Genomic DNA, 19,890 nt, shown 5'->3' on the forward strand with positions numbered 1-19,890 from the left:
TCCTCAGCACCACATAAGCAAAAAGAAAAAAGCCAGAAGTGGTGCTGTGGCTCAAGTGGTAGAGTGCTAGCCTTGAGCTGAAGAGCTGAGGGACAGACAGTGCCCCGGCCCAGAGTTCAGGCCCCATGACCGGACCCCCGCCCAAAAAAAATTACTGCACAAAAAAATCCACTACTTAAGATATATTGAATATAGTATATATTACATTTCAGACATAACACTCAATTCATTATAAAGAAAAAAAGAGCTTAATATTTGAATTTTCATTCTTAAAAGCAATTTCCGAAAGCTAGTATAATTGGCCTTGGGCATTTTAACAAATCACACCTTTTAGCACCACTGTGAAGGAAAGGAGTGTTGCTCTGAAGTGAGTGCACCGGGGAAATGGGTAACACTGTCACCAAGGCACATGTGCTCACAATCAATCTCTCTCTCACTGTCTTCCCTCTCTCTACCTCTTTTATCTCCCTCATATCATCATTCTCTTTTATTGCTCACTTTAATCTGTCTCTTCTTTATTACACAGATGCACACATACATACATTTACAAAATATTAGTAGCATCCTAAATGAAACTATGAATAGTATTTAAAATAGGTTTTTTATAAACTGTTTCAAGAACATGGCTTTCAAATATTTTGATCTGAAGGAATAATAAAATACATACCTTAACATCTGAAAAATATCCTACTTTCCACAAAAAGACATTTATTTGTACCATGCAATTAAACAACTGAAATGATTTGTTATAACACAATGGTACCTTGCTTAAACCAAAACTAATTTAGTAAAATGAAAATTAATCTTCTTTAACTTTTCCCCTCATGTACCTTTTGTTGAATAGTGGAATGTTTTTGTTCCATCTCTCTTTTTTCCTTTGCTGCATCTACAACCAGTTGATCCAACTAGAAAAGGAGAAATATAAACTTAAAAATCAGAGAAAAAAAGCATTTTTTTTCAAAGCATACTTGCAAGTTAGGCATAAAAAGTCCTTTTGGCTAAACTTAAAAACACTTCATATTTCTTTCTGGTATTAATCCCTCTTGGAAAAGGTCCATGCCTGCTCTAGGGAGAAGGTTTCCAAGAACAATCATGGTGCCAAGCATTCAAGGCAGGAGGCCTTGTCTTGGGAATGTCAGCCATATGTGTTCAATCCCTGAATAAGGAAAATGACTGTAGCTTAAGGTGCATGCTGACTCACTCCACAAATTTGGATAGTTACAACCGAAGTTACCAAGAGGAGACACTGGTGACCCCCAAATGGCAAAGGGTATTTCAGCTAAACAAGTCTAGTCAACCCTCACAAGTTAATATTAACAGATACTTCCTATCACTCAAGAGGTTTCAAGTCTTCAAGTTGGCTGTTACAATCAAATCTAAATATAGAAAAAATGACCAAATAAAAGATAGTTAAAAAAAAAATCATGAGCTGGGTGGCAGCAGCACATGCCTATATCCCCAGCACTTGGGAGGCTGAGGCAAGAGGATCACTTAAGCAACACAGCAAGAAGACAACCCAATCTCACAATAGTAACAATAAATGAATATCACTCCAGAGTTTTAGATTCTATTATTTATCAACTACATTTCTAACAAAAATCCTAACTAGCTATTTACAGCAAAGATATAGTATCCATTAAACACTATGGGCATTATTAATTATTACAAAGGCCTGAAAACATATTTGACATCTGGAGGGGGGAAAATATTATAAAAGCAATTAATAAAACTTTAAGATATATAAATATTTCAACTAGTCAATTGCAATTTGATTTACAAATTATATTAAAATGAGAGTGTAATCTAATGTTTGATAGGCCAAAAACACGTAGAAAAGTCTTACCTTCCCCCATGACTGGGCTACATGTGCTATCTACTGATTTCTACAAAACCCTGACCCTTCTCTAAGTGGTAGATAAGGCTACTTGTTCTCATGACCAGAAAGGTCATATTTTAGCAGACCACATTCTGGCATCAAAGCTGTATTTTCCAGGTTTCCCTGAAGTGTGTATGACTCTGTGACTAACACTGCCTGTTAGAATGTACACAGAAATAACATACAATTTCCAGATGTCCTTAAGGAAACAGAATGTGTCTTTCCCCTTTCCTCCTTCCTGCTAGTTGGAATGTGAGAGCTTTATTAGCTACTTTGAACCATGAAACAAACTCAAAGGATATAGCAAGCTTGAGTTCTTGAGAGTCAAATAGTCATAATATTTTGCTTTGTATTTTTTACATTGAAGAACTATATTTCCTCTGTATGGTATTTTCACAATACAAAACTTATTAAGAAAAAAAAGAACTATATTTCTACCTTTTTAAACTATCATTATTCTGTTTTCTCACTTGCAAATAAACACAATCTCAACTGATTTCAAACAGACTTTTAACAGAGATTAACAGTTTGGTGACTTGCTGGTTTCTTTTAATAGATCAAGTTCAACAGAGACCAAAAGACCCAGAAGAGTGTGTGTGTGTGTGTGTGTGTGTGTGTGTGTGTGTGTGTGTGTGTGTGTGTGTGTGTGTGTGTGTGTGTGTGTGTGTGTGTGTAATTAAAAACATATGTCTTCAGTAATAGCTCAAAACACACACACACACACACACACACACACCATCTACATACACTTTTTGATCAGTAAACACAATTCTGAATCCATTTACATTTGTATCTTATTTCCTTAATTCTATTTTCCATCCTTTATTCCTATGCCTCAAAAAATAAACCACCTTGGAAAAAAAACTACCTAAAAATTGACAATATTAAATCAAGAAAACCTATCAATCAATGACCCCATCCTGTTCTCAGGAAGGGGATACAGTAGAGCACTTGACAAGCATGAACAAGGTTCTCAGCCCAAATCTCAATATAGGGGGAGAAGGGGGAAAGAGTAAAGAGGAAAGTTCCACTACAAAATGCTACTCAGATGTGGAAAATAATTTGAACACGGTGAAATTCATATATATAAAATTCTTGTGTATGTCTATGTGTATTCAGTGTGTGTGTACATATATGCATATATATGTTTAAATATAAAATCACACAGACACATACTCAAATGCCTCTGTATAAAATGAAAAAGGACATAAAAATGGTATTGTCCTAAATTGCTATAATTTCATTATCAACACAGCAAAATGAAATTCTTTTAAAATAGAAATGTGCTATAATTCAAATGAAAAGCAAACTAGGACAGTATCTCAATTATTCAAATGTAAGAAACTAGAAAAATCCAGTAACATGTACTATAAAAATAAATTTTGCATGTGTAGGGGCTGTGTATGGGTATTGGGGAATGTTTTGAGACAGAATCTTGCTATGTAGATCAAACTGGCCTCAAAGTTACTATGTAGACCTGGCTGGTCAGTCTCAAAACTGAAAGCATCCAGTCTCAGCTTCCTGAGTAATAGGATCACAGATATATGCCACACAGTTTTTGGTTCCTTCATATAAAATCTATAAGATAGGCTATTTTTACCTTTACTATCATTTTTGGTAAATATATTTAGCCCATAGATAAATAAACTAGACTGCTGAATTTTTCATTAAGTAAATGAAACATCAAATTAGCTAACATGATAAATTTCTTTTAAAATATAACTAATATAAAATCAAGAAATATAGTTCAACATTACCTGTGCTCCAAGATCTTTCATGTAGGGCCCAAGTTCACTAAAGAGATCATATCCTTGATGAAAGAAGGCCAAATGGGCATACATAAAGGATAACATCTAATAGGGAAAAAAAAGATCACCAACTTTAAACCCATTCCTAGAAAAATATTTGAAAATTTTAAAGAGATCATATCCTTGATGAAAGAAGGCCAAATGGGCATACATAAAGGATAACATCTAATAGGGAGAAAAAGATCACCAACTTTAAACCCATTCCTAAAAAAATATTTGAAAATTTTATAAAATATAAAATTCCTAGGTCAATATTTTAAAGTTTTATCCTGTTTAATGTTTTAAATTTTTTCCATAAGAGTCCAAAGTATTAGATCTACTTTAAATTAAACAGCAATTTTTTGTGCATGTGATAATTGTAAAAAACTGGAAAAAATAATTTCTTTTTAAATTTTAAAAGTTAAATTTAAATTCTTTAATTTGTTGACTTAAACTTTAAATTAACAATGACCTAAATTTTAGTTGTTTGGACTGTATCTAGATGATAGAAATTGATATAGATGATATGAACTAACCACATTTTCAGCAACCACACTATCATCTTAGGTATTCTGAGATATATTGTGTTCCAAGAAAACTAAGGAAGTAAGGAAGTAACACTTAAGAGAAGAAACATAAAACTCTCAACAACTCATAAACCACTCACTCTGCAGCTTACTAGATCACGAAGTAAAAACTAAAATAGGAGTATATATAATCATTTGGGGTTTGTTGTTGTTGTTACAAATAATGAGTAAACACTTTGCCAGTGTGGAAGTTTCTTTATATTCATTCCCCAACTCCAAAAAGGATATTAAGGGTTGAGTTTTTTCCCAGATTTTTTTTGTATTTTACTCATTTATGAAAAAAAGTCACTTATTTTTATTAAGTTCTCATATGGGAAGGAAATATACAATTAAATGTTAATATTGAAAGAATTGTCTGATACTGATTTTATTTTTAGCAATAAGATATCTATTTCTCTAATATCTAAATTAGGTCAAAGTTTCTTAAACTGCTTTGTTGAATGGAAAGTCCTTTGTACAATAACTTAAAGATAATAAAAATATACTTTTTAAAAAGAAGGTTCATAATATTCAGTAATTCTACAAAAAAAGCTTCTGGAATAATGGTTGATTAAATGCAACACAAAGATTATGCTAGAATTAAATAATAACAGGGGTTTTTTAATATAATTAAAAACATTGAATTATAAAAGTGAAGAGGAACAGTACGATTATATATAGAGACTTTATATTATATATATATATATATATAGGCTTTATATATAGATATAATATTAAGCATTTATACATTAAAAGACATACTAGTCACTGGTGGCTCATGCCTGTAATCCTAGCTGCTTAAAAGGCTAAGATCTGAGGATCACAGTTCAAAGCCATCCCAAGCAGTTAGTGAGACTCTTATCTCAAATTAGTCGCCAGAAAACTGGAAGTGGAGAAAACTGGAAGTGGAGCTGTGGTTCAAAGTGGAAGTGTGCTAGCCTTGAGCAAAAAAGCTCAAGGACAGGCCCTAGGCTCTGAGTTCAAGCCCACAACTGACAAAAAGGGAAAAAATGGCACACTAGACATATTAAAAATGATGAACTAGGAAAAAACACATGATTAAGGATTAATAATCTTAGATGTTATCATTATGAAAAACTGACACACTCCAACAGACACAAAAATAGAAAAAAAGTTCAAACTTATTGTTCTTAATAAGATACAAAATTAATCCCCATCTATATCCATCAAGTGGCATGGAAGGAGACTGTAATACTCACTATTGGTAAGGTTAATGGAGAAATGTTCACTGAATCTCACTCATTGGTAGTGAAACTATTGTACCACTCTTGAAATTTAACAGTAGTTTTCCTTTTCAATGTTAAAATTTATAGGTAATCTCTTATTTATAAATCTACCCTAGCAATAATCAGATGATACATAAGAATAATCATTATAACAACTTCAATGACAAAAAACATGGAAATTATTTTAAATTACATTAATAAATGAGGGTAATTTATGGTATATCTCGGGTGAGCAAGTTATGACCTCCAAACTACATTTAGACCTACCATCACCTATTTTGTCATAGCTTTGGGGCTAAAAATGACTTTTAGATTTTAAATCATTTAAAAAAATGAGAAAAACACATAGTATAAACATTTCATGCCCATATATAAAGTTTTCCTAGAAAATAGCCATCACCATTCATTTATATATTTGGCTGTCTGCTGCTTTCTTCTTACCTGGACTTGGTTGACTACATAGCCTATGCACCTATGTTATTTACCAGCTAGCTGTATATCCCTATATAGTCACATGCTAGAATTTGGCCTGCTCAAGGCTGGGGGTTGTAGTGCACACCTGAAATTCCAGTACTCCAGAGGTTGAGACAGAAGTATCTTGAGTTTGAGAAGGGGCACTGTGGTTCAAAGTGGTAGAACATTAGCCTTGAGCAAAAGAGCTTAGGGACAATGCCCACGCCATGAGGTAAAGCCCCATGACTCCACAAAAAAAATTTTTTGGGGGGTGCTGTCCCTCAGCTCTTCAGCTCAAGGGTAGCGCTCTACCACTTGAGCCACAGCGCCACTTCCGGCTTTTTTTTTCTTTTTGCTTATGTGGTGCTGAGGAATCAAACCCAGGGCCTCATGCATGCAAGGCAAACGCTCTACCACTGAGCCACCTTCCCAGCCCTCCACAAAATTTTTTTTAAAAAACCACAACCATCTCAAAGTTGATGCCAGCCTAAGCTATACAGTGAGATACTGCCTCAAAAACAACAAAAAAATTAGAAAATTTTAAAAAGAATTTTAACTGTTCACAAAAGTAATCACTAAATATTAGTCCCACCCATTACACTCAATCTAGAGAACCTGAGAGGGAGAAATAAATATATATATATATTAGTAAGTATAACTTAACTATATTATACTACCGAATAAGGTATGACATGAAGATTAACATAAAATTTAAGAAAAAGCAAGAACAAGATGAAGACAAGAATCCAAAGTAATTTAAGCACAGCCTAAGGGAAACAAAACTGCAAAGAAATTAAGAGGAGAAATTATTTTGAAGGTTCTCAAAATAAGAAAGAGAGTGTAATATGCCATATAATTCCATCTCCCTGCTTACTTCCTTGTTGGCCCTAAGACCAAAAAGAAGCGGGGAGGGGTAAATAAAAAATCATTGTCATCAGTGGTAAACAAAAAAAGATTCGGGGGAGGGGGGAGACTAAATAAAAGCAAACCTCCAACTTCATCCCATTGGTTTTGTAACTGCACACAAAAGAAACTCAAAAGCTGTCACATAATCAGTCTTAAGGGAAAATGTCACCAGATATGATGTTACTATTCACCTTAAGTCCTCAATCTTAAATACTTTTTTGGGGAGTGGGGGTCCCGTCATGGGGCCTGAACTCTGGGCCTGGGCGCTGTCCCTCAGCTCTTCAGCTCAAGGCTAGCACTCTACCACTTGAGCCACAGAGCCACTTCCAGCTTTTTTCTTTTTGCTTATGTGGTGCTGAGGAATCAAACCCAGGGCCTCAGGTATGCAAGGCAAGCGCTCTACCACTGAGCCACCTTCCCAGCCCTCCCCCTTTTTTTTTTGCCGGTCATGGGGCCTGAACTCTGGGCCTGGGCACTGTCCCTCAGCTCTTCACCTCAAGGCTAGCACTCTACCACTTGAGCACAGCACCACTTCTGGCTTTTTCTGCTTATGTGGTGCTGAGGAATCGAACCCATGGCTTCACACATGCAAGAAAAGCACTCTACCACTGAGCCACCTTCCCAGCCCCAAACCTAAATACTTTTAAAGTCTAAATAACACATATAATCAGCAGGGCACTGGTGGCTCACACCTGTAATCCTAGTTACTCAGGAGGCTGAGATCTGAGGATTGCAGTTCAAAGCCAGCCCAGGCAGGAAAGTCCATGAGACTATCATATCCAATTAAGCACCAGAAAACTGGCAGTGGCACCATGGCTTAAAGTGGTAGAGTGCTAGCCTTGCATGAAAGACCTCAGGTACAGTGTCTAGATGCTGAATTCAAGCTCTACAACTAATAATAATAATGCATATAACCAAATATAAATTATAAATATTACAAATGAAATTGCAGAGAAAAAATTTTAGTGACTATACATGAGAGAAAATTCAAAACCTAAGTGTGATAGTATTTGTGTGTATGTGTGTGTGTGTGTGTGTGTGTGTGTGTGAGAGAGAGAGAGAGAGAGAGAAAGAGAGAGAGAGAGAGAAAGAGCGCATGCACATGTGGGTACTGGGGCTTGAACTCAGGATTTAGGCATGGTATCCCTGAGCTTTTCTGCTCAAGACTAATACGATATCATTTGAGCGACAGCTCTACTGACTTTTTGGTAGTTTTTATTGTCAATTAGAGTCTCATGGACTTTTGCTGCCTGGAATGGCTTTGAACTGTGATCCTCAGATCTCAGCCTCCTCAGTTGCTAGGATTACAAGCTTGAGCTACTAGTTCCTGGCTAGTATTTTGTCTACATGAAGTTCAAAACAAATATTCACAGATGTTTACAACCATCATTTTCAGTCATTTGCCAACTAGACTAGATACCTAGTGCATATGCGCAAGAATATATTAAAGTAATAGAAAATAAAAACAGAAGTAATCAGTACAAAGTTTATTTTTATGGAGCTCAGAGTAAAGAAGATACACACAACCATAACATGAAGACAAGATATAAGAAACGAAAGCTCAAAAAGAACAATCATGAACTGAGGATATATACATACTAGCTACTATAATATGTATCATTTCATATTAACATTTTTAAATATTTCAGTTAATATCTTACTGATTTTAGGATTTCTGATCTTCTTTTTGATTGAAGAACATTAATCTGAAGAAAAATACATTTGGTTAATTATTCAGGCTTTTTCAAAACTAATTCCTAATACAATATTGTAAAACTTGCTTATTCAAGTGGCTTTAACAAAATGTAAGTAAAGCCTAAGTTTTTCATCTTTTGACCTTTTTCTTTTTTTTCCCAAAAGAGTTAAGCGAAACGTGCCAAAGAAATTCTCAAATGATTTTGATCTCAAGGAATATATGGCCATTAAAATTATAAGTTGTAGTGATAGAACTATTTTGACACTTGAATTCTGAAGGAGTATATATATTTTCTCCACCTTCCTTGTCTGCATGTACATTAAGGTTCTACATAGAGCGTAAATACAAATTCTCATCAGTTGACCACCATCATATCTTTTCTGGACTGTTGTAACAGGATATGAACTAGACTCTGCTTCCTTTCTGACTCTCTTTATTACATTCTCAACACAGGTACCAGAGTGGTATTTATAAGATGTAAGTAAAATCCTATTACCTATAGTTTTAAACCCTCGTAACTACCAACAAGGCCCAATATGATGTGGCTCTTCCCTCTCTCTCTGACCTGGTTTTCTATTACTTCTGTCTGTGCTCTAGCCATGATGTTCCCTTAGTGACTTTGTACTAGCTGTTAGGTTATAACTTGGTGTACATGAGGCTATTCTCATCTAATCAAGTCTCTCCTTCAATAACACCTCCTCATTAACACAGTATCATACCCATTTAAGTTTACTCACAGCATTTATAGGTACCTTATGTTTTCTAATTGTTCCCTAAAGCCTGAGTTCCAAAGTTCCAAAGGTTGCCTTTTTCTCATCTCCAGTCCCCAAGCAAACATAGTAAGCACTAAATAAATATTTGTTAAATAAAATAATGGTTCCTAATATTTTAATTACGGTTACTAAAAAAACTCAATAAATTAAGAGAATAGTCGTTTATAGCATCTTTCATCTCTAAAAATTGCATTTTCAACATTTTTTGTCAGTAATCACATATCAATTTAATGAAAAAAAATGTTTGCACGTAAAAAGAATCATAAACTCTTGACGCCAATGTCAGAATCTTACTTAATGTCCATGCCACTAATTTCTCTGCCTATCTTATAATGGTAAAGTACTGACTAGAAAACAAAAAAGACCAATATAAATCTAAATGATGTTTCTTTAAGCATTCGTTTGTGCATCTGTTTCAAACCCTACTCAGTTTTGAGAATTCGAACATTAACTTCATATGATCTGAAAAAGAGCAGAGGTTGCAAATAGCCTATTATTTAAATGAAAGTGAAGAACTCAGAGAAAATAGAACTCAGAGAAAATAGATTTTGTCATCTATGTACAAGTGGTAATTTACACAAGGGCCATGATGAAAATGTCAGAAAATAATAAAGAAAAGAGTAGAATAAAATACAAGACTTAAAAAGGAAAAGGAAAGGCAGACAAAGGAGAAAAGCCCATGGCACAAATTGAAAAAAAACAGAACTTAGGAGAAACTAATTTCAGATAAATGAAGACAAATGGATATTTCAAGAAGGAGCATAGGTATGTTCTATCTTTTCAGTAGAGCAGAAGAGCCAAGGTGGCTAAAAACTAGAATATATCTAATAAATAAGGACCTACATAAGTCATTCAGTCAGTGTCCTGTTAGGAAGGCTCATGACTCATCCTAAAGCAGGAAAGGATATGAATGAAAGGCAGACTTAACTAAACTATGCTAAAAGCCTGTATTTTTAAAAATGTTTCTCTTCCCACTTACTAAAAAAAAACAAAATTCATATTATTTTTTTGCAAAGTTACCTAAGTGGTTTTTAATCACTAATTTCTGCACAGTTTAGTAGACTTTTTAAAGAAAGATTCATACTAGCTACACAGGAGGCTGATATCTGAGGATCTCGTTTCAAAACAAGAAAAGTCCCTGAGACTCTCTCCTTTCACCAATTAGCCAGCAAAAAGCCAGAAGCAGAGGTATGGCTAAAGCATAGAGTACAAGACCTGAGAAAAAAAAAGTATAGTGAGAATAGCCTGAGTTGAAGCTTCAGTACCTGTACAAGAGAAGAGGGAGTAGAGGGGAGAGGAAAGGAGAGAAAGAGAAAGGAGGGGAGGAAAGTTGAAGGGGAGAAAGGAAAGAAGAAGGAATAGAGAAAAGGAGGGCGGGACAGAAGAGACAGAGGGAGAGGGAAAGTTGGTCCACAATCTCTGAGATAACACTGCAGTTTTATAAAGTAAGATTCAGAAAAGACAATTCTGTAAGCTTTAAATCTTTTAACATCTAAATGCATGATACATAAAAACACATCAAACGCATTTTAAATAAAACGTTCTACCTTCATTATCACAAGTTTCAAATTTCTTTGGAGATCTATCACGTTCACACTAGTTTCAATTACACACTGTACAAAAAGAAAATGCTGTACCTTCTGGCAAAACATCAGAACACTATTTCTAGAAATAGGTTTGATTTGGTAATAACAGTGAGCCTTAAATATCTACTATGAAGAAATAATCAACAGAGCTCAGTATAAGCTCAGTGGTAGAGTACTTGCTTAGTATACATAAGGACCTGAGTTCAAACACTGGGGGGTAGAGGGTTGTACTGGGAGAGTGTCTCAAGTTGCACGACATTTACCTAGCAAGCATGATGAGGTCCTAAATCAAACTCTAGTTTTATCCTTCAATAGAATTCTTTAATGTGTCAAAAAAGTCTATTATAAGTTATCACTTATAATAATTAAAAATTATTTTTTACTATTGCCAGTAAAACATGGCAATACCATGAGGCTAATATCAAGTATTAATCAAATGGACATAGCAACTTTAAAATGAGAGAAGTTAAAAGAAGAGAAGAACTGTTCTGCAACCAAGCTGGAGTGTTTGCCTGGTCAAAATCAGAGCCACCTAAAGGGAACTTTACCCATGAGCTAGGGATGTAGCAAAATGTCAGAGCACATGCACAAGGCCCTGGGTTGGATGGTCATCACAAGAAGGAAAACAAAGAGAGATTAATCAAAAACAAAGGCATACGTGTCCACACACCTGCCTAAATGCATACACACATACACACACAAAAAGACTGATGACTTTCCCCACAAAATATCAGGTTTTCCACTGAACATGGTAGTGCACGTCTGTAATCCCAGCACTAGGGAGGCTAAGGCAAGAGTATCTCAAGTTTGATTCCTACCTAGGCTATAATATAGCGAGATTCTGTCTCCCAAAAACAAAACAGAATACTTACCTTTCCATTTTAATAGTATTTATTTTATGGGGGTAACCATACATACAGTAATAATATTTCAAACATGTAAGATACCTGAAGGACATAGTCTAAAGCTATGTGTCGAAAACATTTTCTTGTTGCTGTCAGAATGTTTGCAGCTTCTTCAACTTCATGTTGCTTGTTTCTTTGTACTTGGGCATTTTTTACTAATGCATTTTCTTTTTCTTCACTGACTTTTTCAAACTGTTTTTTGGCATCTTTGAATTTTCTAAGATCCCTAAAAATTTTTAAAAAAATAAGTGAGCCTTTGAAAATTTTGGCAAAATAACCTCAGAATTCTAACATATCTCTGGTCATTTGTTTCACTGAGCAATGAAAACTATAACAAAACTATATTATTTTTCAATTACAGGTTAAATACACCTTATTTGATACACTTGGGCAGATCATGGAGTTTTTGTTTGGATCTGGTAATATTTGTTTAGAATTCTGGTTGGATACTCCAAAATCCAAAAATCTAATACCCCAGAGCTCAAAAAGTTTCGTGTTTCAGATCTGGAGCATTTTAAACTTCATATTTTTTGGCTTACAGATGATCAACCTGAATATACAAATCCTGACACAGTGAGCTAACATTTCATTATTTAAATTTATGTAAGTTAAAATGTAAATAATCCAATTAACTGGAAAAGGAAGTTTTTTTTTAATGACATCAGGGACATGTACCATTATCTAACCAAATGATTTTTTTAAACAGAAGTATATACAGAATCACCACTTGAACACCCGTATAAAATATAAATTCCAAGCATTTTCCCAAAGATTTTCCTAAAGATTGTAATTTGTTAATTGAGTATTGATCTTTCTTCCTTTTCATCTCACTCTATTTCAAACTGTGAATGAAGTCATTCTGTAAATTATGGAAGTACTTGGAAGTGCTACAACAAGTCTCAAAAAATTTGAGAGGCCTTGTAGACACACCTTTGATTTTACTTCTATAGGTAGTCTACAGACCTTACTTTGAGAAACAATATTAGTCAGGCACCATTGGTTAAGGATTTCAATATTAACTATTCAATGAGGCTGAGAACCTGGAGCATCAAGGTTCAACGTCACCTCAGGCAGTAAAGTCTGTAAGATTCCATCTCAACCAGATAAACTGTAGAATCGAGGCATGACTCAAATAGTAGAGAGCTAGCCATGAGCACAAGAGCCAAGCAAGCCCAATGCCCTGAGCTTAAGGTAGTGAGCTCAAGCCTGAGTACAGTGGAGGGGAAAGGAGAGGATAAAGATGAGAGGAAGGAAGACGGGAAGGGAGAGGGGAGGGGAGAAGGAAGAGAAAGAGAGCAAAGGGAAGGGGAACAATATCTGTATCTTCTCAGAGGAAATTAATGGGTTGAAAGGTAAACACAAGTAAGTCTTAAAATGCACACACACCTATGAAACAATCTATGAAACTTGATATTCAGGAGAAATTCTAACCTACTGGGCTAAAGTTGTAGCTCACTGGTAGAATGCTTGCCTAGCATGTGTGAGGCCGAGTTTAATGCTCAATACTGAAAACAGAAATGCATTATGTTGTTAATAAGATCTGTCACTACTTGCAGTTTTATAATATGTATAACTTTAATAATACAGCACAATAAACTTTTTCTTCAGTTCTTTATATTCTCAGTTAGGAATTACAAGAGGAAAAACAAAATTACTAATGTGAAAAAGGGAACTTATCTCATTTGAAAGTTTAGACTTTTTAAAAGTCTCACTTTTATTTCACTACAAAACATGATGAATCTGACACAAAAGATTCACAATAACAAAGCATGAACTTCCGTGAGTCATTCTCTAAACTATCTTCTCTTCAAAGAAAATAACATAGCCAGACTAGACAAAACTTAGTTCCAACTACAATACCTAACAGTATTTCAACTACCTTTGGGTTTCATTTCAAAAGGCCAGTAGATTTTTGTGTATATTTTTTTTGGGGGGGTCCGGTAGTGGGGCCTGAACTCTGGGCCTGGGCGCTATCTCTCAGCTCTTCAACTCAAGGCTAGCGCTCTACCACTTGAGCCACAGCACCACTTCAGGCTTTTTTCTTTTTGCTTATGTGGTGCTGAGGAATCGAACCCAGGGCCTCGAGCATGCAAGGCAAGCGCTCTACCACTGAGCCACCTTCCCAGCCCTGTATATTTTTTAAATGTTTATTAAACCTATAACAACTCTAGCTATATATTTGAATACATGCTCATGAAACAAACTATAAGAAATCCAATGAAAGACATGAAATCTGATTCCTATGCAGAAGAACTTAGGAAGAAATACAATGCACATATCACAAAGTAAACAAAGACCTCCAATATTTTCAGAAATTCATGATCCATAATTTCAAAAAATATCAATTCCCAGATGACATCATTAACCAGTCACTTTTCTTTGCTCTTCACTGTTAAATGACTTACTCTTTAACAAAATTCTGAAGCTGTGCCTTAATTGATCTCTGAGTTTGGTCAAACAGTATCTAAAAGACAAAATGTAACATTGGGTGATTAGAAAAGTAAACAAATAATTTTACTGTAGTTCTATAAATACCACATCATTTCACCAGTACTCCAATTCTAATAATACCGAAATTCCTTCATACTGAAGACCATCAAATATGTAAGAATTTTAAAAAGAACCTAAAACTAAATTTAAGCCAGTTTTATCCTCAAAAATGAACTTCTATTTACAGAAAAAAAATCAAATCTGTTTTAATGTTGAAATAGAATTCTCACACAGAAAGGCAACCAATTTCCTTTACTGTAATTCAGGCTTCAGTAGGTAAAATGAGTAATAGAAATCCCCCCCCATCCACAATAGATATTTTTTAGTCTGATATATTGAAGCACCACAAATGTAAACTCCAACAAAACTGCCTCACACCCTAGTCAAGTGTTACTATTTGGGAAGACTGTGTATTTAAATGTTGTATGTTTGAAATTCAAGTAATTAAATAGTGCTTTAGGTTAAAGGATGGTTGCAATTAGAAATAAAAATAATTCTTTTGTCCCTCTTAAATGATACTTAACAAGGACGGTTTTAAGTGTGGCTAAGTTTCACAGGACTTTCCATGGAAATTCCAAGTACTTTAATAATTTACAGAATAATTCATTCTTAGTTTGAAGCAGAGTAAGATGAACAGGAAAAAAAAATTATCAGTCAGCAAGGTACATACTTCTAATCATAGCTCCTTGGGAGTTGCTGGTTGGGAAGGCTGTGATTCAAATCCAGTCAGGGTAAAAAGTTAGTAGGAACTATCTCAACAAATAAGTTGAGTGTGGTAGCTCTTGCCTGTGTCCCAATTATGTGAATATGAGTAGGCAGGAAAATAATGATCTAGATCAGTTCTAGAAAAAGGAGATACACCTGATCTAAAAAGTAACTAATGCTAAAAAGGGCTGGAGAATGGCTCATGGGATAGAATGCCTGTCTAGCAAGCATAAAGATAGCCAAAAGATCAATGAAGCAGAATGGAGTCCAGAAATAACCTACACATAAACTCAAGTCATAGTTTTTCTTTTCCTTTTTTAAATCAATACTAGGATACAGGGCCTTGCACCTGCTAGGCAAGTGTGCAATCACTGAATTATACTATATACTCAGCTCAAGAACTATAAATAGGGATAAGTTAATGAACAAAGACTGATGGAACAAAAATCTGGAAAGCCATATAGGGGGATGGAAGGGAAGATGTTCACTTACCGTGGAACATCTCAAAACTTAGCTCTAAATGGGTCATAGGCTTACACATCTACAAATTAGCATAAATAAAATCTTAGTGAACTGTGGTTATGTGAACACTTAAAGAACACACAAAAAACACCCACAATTCACCCAAATTTAAAACTATAGTACTTCAAAAGATGTCGCTTCAAAAAAGGAAAAAGCAAGCCAACCCCTAGAAGAAAATATGTGTAAAACATACCTGAAAAGATACATATGGAATGTAGGCTAGAAAAAAAACTTTTTAAAATAATAATAATATAAACAATTAAAAATAGCATTTTACCAAAAAAGGTATATGAATGGGGAGAAGCATATTCAACATCACCAGTTATTATGGAACTACAATTTAAAATTAAAATCATTTCTTCCTTTTAAAAGTCAGTTCATTAATGTCTAAAAGCTGATAAATATATGTGCAAAATCATGCATTAAAGTTGGAAACCTGTTAAATACTATTTTTAAAAAGATACACCAGAAAAGACAGTAAATCAAGACTTTCCTTTGCAATCACTAGGAAAAATTACTAACAAGTATTAAATAAATGCTTATTATTTGTTCTACTCTACTGTAATTATCAATTTCTCTAAACTAATGGCTTCCCAGTGGCTTAGATTTATATCAAAATCACACAGAAAGTTAGGAGAGTATGGAGCATTGTGGCACACACTGGTAATCTCAGTCCTCAAGTAGCTGAGGCAAGAGGATTGAAAGTTTACAGCCAGCCTGGACTACAACAAGACTTTGTCCAAAAAACAGAGGAAGAAGATAGAGGAGGAGAAAGGCCATAAGGGAAGAAAGTGGAGGAAAGAAAGAAAAAAGTTAATAGAAAACACAAATGACAAAGATTTGTAGAAGGTTGAGATCTTTCCATATTTTCAGCAAGTTTTCCAGGTGATATTGTTAAATAAATATTGAGACATTCCAATAAACTACCTAGAAAAAGCCAGAAGTGGCACTGTGACTCAAGTGGTAGAGCACTAGCCCTGAGCACACAAAGGTTCAGAGGCAGCAACCAGTTCCTGAGTTCAAGCCCAAGGACCAGAACAAAAGAAAAAAGATTGAGACAAATTGCTCTAATCCTAGAGTTTCCAAATTGGTTGCAGAATGAAATAATATGAGAAAATATTAATATACAGATGCTGAGATGACTAAATAGACTGCTATCACCTTATTAGAAATGTAGAATATCTAGAACAATTTCAGACATACCAGAAATCAGAGAAGAATATCAGTAAAGAAGCCACTTGATTAGACTGGGCTACATATATGAATGCGTTGAGGAATTCATTCTAGGTTCTTAACCCAAAGATTTTAACTAGGCTGGGTTGTAGCCCATTCATCAACATTTCACTGAGAAGAATTCACCAATGACAGAAAAATCACTAAGTAACTTTCACTAACACAGAAAACAGGTGTCAGTAGGTGTCATGGCATACAGTCCACAAAAGTGGGAAAAAATTAAGAAATCCTCAAGAGCAAAGGTCAGCATGCTGCTTCTGAAAAGGAGTTCATAGTAATAAATATATGAGGTTTGTAGACCAGATAGTCTGTCACAACAATGCAACCCTTTTATTAAAGTCAAAATTAGATATAGACGATACAAAATAAGTGCAGGTAGCAGTGTTCCAATAAAAATTTGCAGGGAAAAGAAACAACGAAAAGCAAGGAGCTATATTTGTCTGTAAGACACAGTTTGCTCTAGAAGAGTAGTTCTCAAACTTTTGAGTGCCAAAGAATTGCCTGGAAGGCTTGTTCTAAAACAGGTTGCTGGCTCTCAGCCTTATAGTTTCTGATTACAGAGACTATGTGTGGGTTCAGACAATCTGCAGTTCTAGCAAGCATTCAATCATGCTGATGCTATTGGTTCAAGGACCATTCTAAAAATCACTGATCTCACCTTCAGTGGTTCTCGAATTTTATTGAATCCTAACACTTGGTAAAATTAGGTATTTGTTAGGTATTAAAAGATGTGGTAGAAGGCCAGTAATTCCTCCTATCTCTACAGGTGCCTGCTACTCTTTCACCAAGAGGCAGAACTTGCCTCCTGATTCTTTTAAATCTGAACTCACCCTGTAGCTCGACTTCATCCAAAGAATGCAACAGAAGTAAAACATTGCGACTCTTAAGCCATTGGAAGCAACACCTACTGATTTTAGACCCTTGAACACCAACTGGCCGACTGTATTACTGGAGAAAAGCCAAATGCAGACAAAAAACAACCTGGAAAATAAGGCTAAGGCATGGCACAAATGGCCCTAAGTTCAAGCCCAGCAACATGAGATGGAGGGAGGGAGGAGAAAATGAGAGACTCCAGAGACTGCAAAGAACCCAGCCAACTCCAAGCATTCTAGCCACCAAGCTCTGGTGCCAAACACATTGGTTCTTCCAGTCACAGACAAGCCACCTAGTCAACACTGGAACAGAGGCAAGCTGGCCCCACCATGTCCTGCTTAAGTCATTAAGGGTAAATATGAACACATTAAAAGAGATGTTGACAGTCATACAAAAGATATTCATGTTTGCAGTTACCTCAACCAATGGCTGATCATGGTGGCAAGTGCTTATTATCCCAGCTATAGGGAAAAACCCAGTGGTATAGGTCATTGTCAGTAACACAATAAAGGACAAGTAGGAAGATCATAGCTTAGGCTGGCTGGTCCTAACATATAGTAAGACTCTAACTTTAAAAAAATGCAAAATGGGGCTTAAGGTATGTTTCAAATGGTAAAGTACCTTCCTAGCAGATGTCAAACAGTGCTGCCAAACATTCTTGGTGGACAAAAACTTCATGAGATTGTTTTTGGAAATAAATCCTCTTATATATGATAGTAAAAGCACAGGCATCAAAAGAAAAACTGGACTTTTGGCTTTATCAAAATTTAAAACGTCTATGGTCAAATGACATTATCAGGAAAGTAAAAAGGAAGGACTACAAAAGCCATTCAGGGATATAACATGAACTTCTGGCATGAAAAAGATCCCAAACATCCAAAAGAAAAAGGAAAAACTGAAAAAGAAAATTTATGGAGGAAATCTATTGACAAGGGCTTAATAGTCAGAAGATAGACAATATTCTAAACACTCAACTCAAAAACAAAAAAGCAATCTAAAACTGGACAAAGGACTTCAAGGGGCAGCAATGATAATAATGGCAAAAAACAATATACGAATAGCCAATAAGAACACAAAACATACTCTGTATTCATTAGTCACTAGGAAATATAAACCAAGACCAAAATGAGATTCTACTTCAGTCTTACTAAAATGACTATAATTTTTAAAAATTAAAATTAATCAGTTTGGAGGCTCTTCAAAAAGGCAAATACAGAACTGCCATATGACCTAGCAATTTCAGCTAAGTATATATTCAAGAAAATTCAGACAGGCACTAAGGGCAGTAACTTGTCAATTTTGGAACAGCTAAATTTGAACTGCAATTGAAAATAAATATGTTCATGTAACTTCACCCACAATATAATGATAAAAAATTAAGAAGCTCAAATTCACTAAAAACAAAAATTAGATTTCATAAATACAAATGTGGATACTATTGTAATAGCTGCTAATTATTAAGTGCTCCAAAATTTCTTGAAAAATGAAATCTATAACTTACAAGTTTCCATATTTTCTGTAAATTAATTCAATATATAAAGGCATTTTGTGACATTTCAAGAGTAATATATACTCCTCAATCTTTTTTTTTTTTTTTTGGTCAGTCGTGGGGTTTGAACTGTGGGCCTGAGCACTGTGGCTCAGTTCTTCAGCTCAAGGCTAGCGCTCTACCACTTGAGCTACATACAGCGTCACTTCCGGTTTTCTGGTGGTTTTTTGGAGATAAGAGTTTCACGGGCTTTCTTGCCCCGGCTATCTTTGAACCTCGATCCTCAGATCTCAGCCTCCTGAGTAGTTAGGATTACAGGCATGAGCCACCAGCATCCAGCATACTCCTCATTCTTAAAGGAGAAATGCCCTCAACTCTTAGACATATCTATAAATACTTCTTGGAATTGGATTTAAAGATATGTGTATCTTAAAATGCTATGTGCTGAGGGACAAGGCTCAAGTGTCCAGAAATAAGAGAGGAAAGGAGGAAAAGAAGGAAGAGGAGAGGGGCAGGACCAGGAGGAAGAGGAGGATAAAGAGGAAGAGGTAGTGGTGTTAGTGGTAGTAGAGGAGGAGGTGGAGGAGGAGGAAGCAGAGGTTAAATTTAAAGTGACTCTTACTGTTTGTTTACTGAACCAGCCCAAGCAGAACCAAAACTTACTATGTAGCCCCAAGCTAGCCTCAAACTCACAATACTCCACATGCGCTAGGATTACAGGAATATGCCAACACACCTAATGACTTATACTTGGTTTTTTTTTTTTTTTTTTTTTGGGTCCGG

General features: G+C 35.2%; 1 protein-coding gene across 1 annotated transcript in view; it reads right to left on the minus strand.

Moving 5' to 3' along the window:
- The window catches only part of Acap2 (ArfGAP with coiled-coil, ankyrin repeat and PH domains 2), a 115,932-nt gene that overhangs the window by 51,456 nt on the left and 44,586 nt on the right, over window positions 1-19,890 (minus strand). Inside the window, exons 5-9 of the mRNA XM_013019502.1 lie at window positions 14,201-14,259; window positions 11,838-12,021; window positions 8,497-8,541; window positions 3,634-3,729; window positions 831-905 (exon numbers count right to left, since the gene is read on the minus strand). Of these exons, the coding sequence (XP_012874956.1) occupies window positions 831-905; window positions 3,634-3,729; window positions 8,497-8,541; window positions 11,838-12,021; window positions 14,201-14,259 (459 nt within the window). The remainder of the gene's footprint in view (window positions 1-830; window positions 906-3,633; window positions 3,730-8,496; window positions 8,542-11,837; window positions 12,022-14,200; window positions 14,260-19,890) is intronic.

Source organism: Dipodomys ordii, unplaced genomic scaffold (genome assembly GCF_000151885.1).
Source record: "Dipodomys ordii isolate 6190 unplaced genomic scaffold, Dord_2.0 Scaffold45, whole genome shotgun sequence".
Classification (NCBI taxonomy): Eukaryota; Metazoa; Chordata; class Mammalia; order Rodentia; family Heteromyidae; genus Dipodomys; species Dipodomys ordii.